Source organism: Mesitornis unicolor, unplaced genomic scaffold (genome assembly GCF_000695765.1).
Source record: "Mesitornis unicolor isolate BGI_N332 unplaced genomic scaffold, ASM69576v1 scaffold46354, whole genome shotgun sequence".
Taxonomy (NCBI): Eukaryota; Metazoa; Chordata; class Aves; order Mesitornithiformes; family Mesitornithidae; genus Mesitornis; species Mesitornis unicolor.
This window is the reverse complement of record NW_010183025.1, coordinates 1-4,119: the sequence shown is the minus strand read 5'-3', so window position 1 is coordinate 4,119 and position 4,119 is coordinate 1. Positions and strand designations below refer to the sequence as shown.

The 4,119-nt window shown below is 37.2% G+C and overlaps 1 protein-coding gene across 7 annotated transcripts in view; it reads right to left on the bottom strand.

Annotated features, from left to right (window-relative positions):
• The window catches only part of SYNCRIP (synaptotagmin binding, cytoplasmic RNA interacting protein), a 23,626-nt gene extending 19,886 nt beyond the window's left edge, over positions 1-3,740 (bottom strand). For 5 of the 7 annotated variants that reach the window (XM_010183973.1, XM_010183974.1, XM_010183975.1 and 2 more), the window contains exons 1-5: positions 3,584-3,740; positions 2,589-2,707; positions 2,295-2,402; positions 467-580; positions 196-372 (exon numbers count right to left, since the gene is read on the bottom strand). In XM_010183973.1, coding sequence (XP_010182275.1) covers positions 196-372; positions 467-580; positions 2,295-2,402; positions 2,589-2,707; positions 3,584-3,731 — 666 coding nt within the window. In that variant the 5' untranslated portion in view covers positions 3,732-3,740. Of the gene's footprint in view, positions 1-195; positions 373-466; positions 581-2,294; positions 2,403-2,588; positions 2,708-3,583 lie in introns of those variants that run through there. The other 2 variants (XM_010183972.1, XM_010183976.1) reach the window with 2 other exon arrangements.
• Between the last annotated feature and the right edge of the window lie 379 nt (positions 3,741-4,119).

Here is a 4,119-nt window from a genome sequence, read left to right as displayed (position 1 = left end):
CACCCCCCCACTCCCTAACACAGCCACTAAAAATTTATTCACAATGTGGAATTATTTAAAAATGCCTTGTGCACATTTATGAAGTAAACTAACAATGACAGCTTCATCTCCAGGATTTAAGCATTAGGATCAGGACAACTGCTTGTAAGCCAGAGGGTGTTCTTAAAAAGAAAAAATCCAAGTATGAAAACTTACCAGTTTAACAGCTTCCTGAGCTGCCTCTTTAGTACAAAAAGTGACAAAAGCATATCCTCTATTTAGACCAGTTAGTGGATCCATCATTAAGCGGAGATCCCATATAGGACCAGCTTTCTCAAATAACGGAACAAGTTCATCTTCAAACAAGTCTCTTGGAATCTTGCCCACAAATATCTGCAACAGACATACAGAGCATTGTTTATAAGAAAATACTTCCAGTGAATAACAATACATATACATAAACCCATAAATATCTCTTCCTTCTTACCTCTGTACCAACAGAAGGTTGCTGTCCTGAATATACAGACTCTGGAGGAGGTCCACCATACTTTCTCTGTCCAGTAGTCACATCAAGAGTGTAGCCGGTTCTCTCCAGGAGTGCCTTCAAGTAAGAAACTTCAAATTTTAAAATCATATACAAATTGAGCTAGTTTAGATGCAGCACTTCATTTACAGACATGCTTATAATTCCTCTTAAACTGTACTGCTTTGAAACTCCCACAGGCAAACAAGCCTACTGCTAGTACTTCAATAAGAAACTTGCAAAACAATTATCAGAACTATCAAGTAAAGACACTGCTAGAAAATTAGAGATTCACGTAGAGTTTCCCCAATTCCTTCATCTTCACAAAAAAAAAAAAAGGCCAAATAATAGAATAGTGAGCTTCCCTTTAATTAGAAAGGTCTTAGTCTGAGCCACTTCTTGTTTTGACATGTCCAATCCTGCAAACATTTATGCACAGGAGTTCCCTTCACTTAATGCGATTACTCATAAGTGCGAAGTTAAGGAACACATGTTTAAGTGCTTACACTCTGGAACACTGTACAGACTGCTTCAGGTGTCCCACCACAGAAGTGGTACTACTCCTTCCTTTCTCCTATTCCTCCCCTAAATTCCTCAAGAGCACATACAGCATCCCAGCACAACTGATCCTTGCTAGAATCACTGCATACAGTTACAGATAGGCTACCAATTTAAAATGGTAGATGAAATTCAGTATGCAAATATACCATGAGAAACGCATCTGAAATCAGTCGTTCTTATTAATTTTGTACAAAGACACATCAACTCCATACACAAAGAAACAGCATATTAAACAAGCCTAATTATCATCAAGAGTTAGTTTCACAACTGGAAAATTGCAAAGTTATTTTAAATGCTATAGTTATGAGCAGTAAAAGCTACGCTACTTTAAGTCAGTTAAAGAGCTCACATTGTTTTACGTGCTAGTGACAAATACGGTATCAGTTTTTAAAAATTTATCATTAGTGGCATGCCAGCCTCAAAGTCAGGAGAAAAAGATGTTCTAGTTTCACAAGCAACATTTTTATTGGTAATACAGAACACATTCATTTTGCACTTTACACATGAAAAGTTAGAGGAAACTCTCTCACTTTTTAACACATCAACTAAGCATGCTAAGATGGTTTTCCTTTCCTTAAGCTTTGGTAAAGCTGCTAATCACAGAATTTTAAAATAAGTCATAGTATGTCTAACTCCTGAAACAGAAGTCTCTTGCTAGAAGAAAAGTCAATCCAAAGAATAACATGTCCGTTACCCAGTTTGGGGTACAGTTAATGAGAACAGTGATTATGTCATAAGAAGTGGGCTACATCCATTATAATCTGTTTTTGCAGACACATGTGGTCTGTCCTGCCTCCCTGTTATGGAAACGCTTTAAACTTGAACTGGAGGAAAAAAAAAAACCAAACCACCACCACCACAGAAGAAAAAAAGAAAGAAAGAAAACCACCAGTAGCTGAAGTTATGCATGCTGAACGCAAAGATCTACACTGAGAAGTTTCTGAAAACTTTTAAGTGTGAGGTAATGCAACTGCCTCAACTAGATGTAAAACAAACTGTCAAATCTTTTCACTTTATTAAGTACATTCAGTTCCAGTAATTAACAGTATATTAACTTTCCTCTTGAAGAGGAAGAAATTATAAAAATTATTTAAAAGTATAAAAATGCAAGTGATGAGGGCTCTAAAATTGTCTTTTTAAGAAAAGCACGGTTTCAAAAGAATTGAAGTACCTGTTACAACAGCTTTGAAAAGTCACAGACAGACCATATAATTTATCTTTGGGCACATACCTTAATTTTTGCCTCATCTGGTCCTTTGCTAGAATCTGCCACCTTGGTCCCCTGTTTTTCCCTCTGCCTGTATGTCTTCATGACTCCACATAAAAAGGCACTTTTGTTCTGCAAAAGATATATTAAACTTCAGTTCTGAAAACATGACAAGCCAGAATCTAATTTTACCCTGAACTAATACAGCGCTCATTTTACATATCACATATGGATCACTGAGGAGACTTAAGTAAACCTCTTGCCAGTCAACTAGCAATTTATCCCTCAACAATTATATTCTAAATTGCTTAACATTACCTGAACATGTGAGAGATCACTGTCTTTAAACTGCTGAAGCACTGCCAATGCACCTTCTTCATTAAATTCTTTTAAAGCTTCAATAGCTCTTTCATCTAGATCACTATGTGCAACTAGCCCTAGAGAAAAGAAAAAAAATACTAATTATATTTGGGCAGCAATCTTTGTTTCACCACATTTAACACATCTAACATATTTCAGTGACCTCTAAATCAATCACTGATTAACATAAGTTACTATACCCAAGAAATCACTTAGTCCTCTTAAAGGTAAATATTTCAGTATATTTAACCCTTTTTTAATCAAAAAGTGTCTAAAAAGTTAAGTTTCAGAGAACAGTTACTGCATTTACATATTCGTTTGACTTCTACGAAACCCAGATGTTACACAGGCCAACTTTATTTTCAGTATCCTGAAGCTGAATTCAGAAGGATCTATCAGAAACTGACTTAGCTGCCTAGCAATGGCACCCTGGTACATTTTAAGACTAAAGACAAATGAACTGCAGCACTAAAAGCGACCACCACAATCAAAAAAATCAAGCTTTAAAAATGCTAGCGATTACCATATCTGACAGAACCAATACAATAACCTGTGCATCCATGAGCCCAAATACTGTCACGAAGTACCATTTACATGATAAGATGAATACCAATGCTTCAGTTACTTACAGTTACCTACAACTACTGTAAAAAATGCACAAGGATCACACCACTTACTCCTCCTAAAAATCATCTGTTCCCTATTCCAGCTGTTGCTATGATCACCTGCATACTTCTCCTCCTTCCCACCCCTCAGCCCAAGTGGCCTGGCCCAAGACTTCTCTCTGAAAAATACTATGACAAATAAAAGCACTGAATGGAAAACACCCACAGATTTTGTTAAGACTGCAGTTCCCATACTTTTGGAAACCACAAAAAGTTGCTATTTTAGCCCAAAGACAGCAGAATCCAATAAAATATTTTAAGTGTAGTTTTGCAAGTTTTACATCTTACCTGCAACGTAAATTTCGTCTAGTTTTTCAGCAACTTTCTGTGGTAAACCAGCATCAAGCAATGTCTGGAAATGCTCAGAATGGGTAACTGCAGCAGAAGTATCCATAGGCTCTTCAGTACCATTCCCATTAACATGTTCAGTAGCCATGTTTCCAGATATCTGTTCAAATGCAATAAGCATCATAATTAAGCTAAAAATATCTTCAAGTAGAACAATTCAAGTGACAATACATGCAACAGACTGCCCTAATCTTGCAAAAGAAAATAAAATGAAATCGTAGACCACTTCCCTGATACTTTTTTAGATACTTCGGAAGACGCACAAAATTCCTCAAAAGAAGCACTAACACAAAGGAAAGCCCTAACACCACTGCCTAGCGGGGGTGGGGTAGCCTTCACTGCAGGTTTTACACAACCCAGCCAGACACTCTGACTCACCTCCCTCTCTCTGTCTCTCTAACACACTCCCTAAGAGGCTCTGAACAAGTTAGAAATGGAGCAAGAAGCCAATGGCGGGGGTGGGAGGAAGAGCAAAC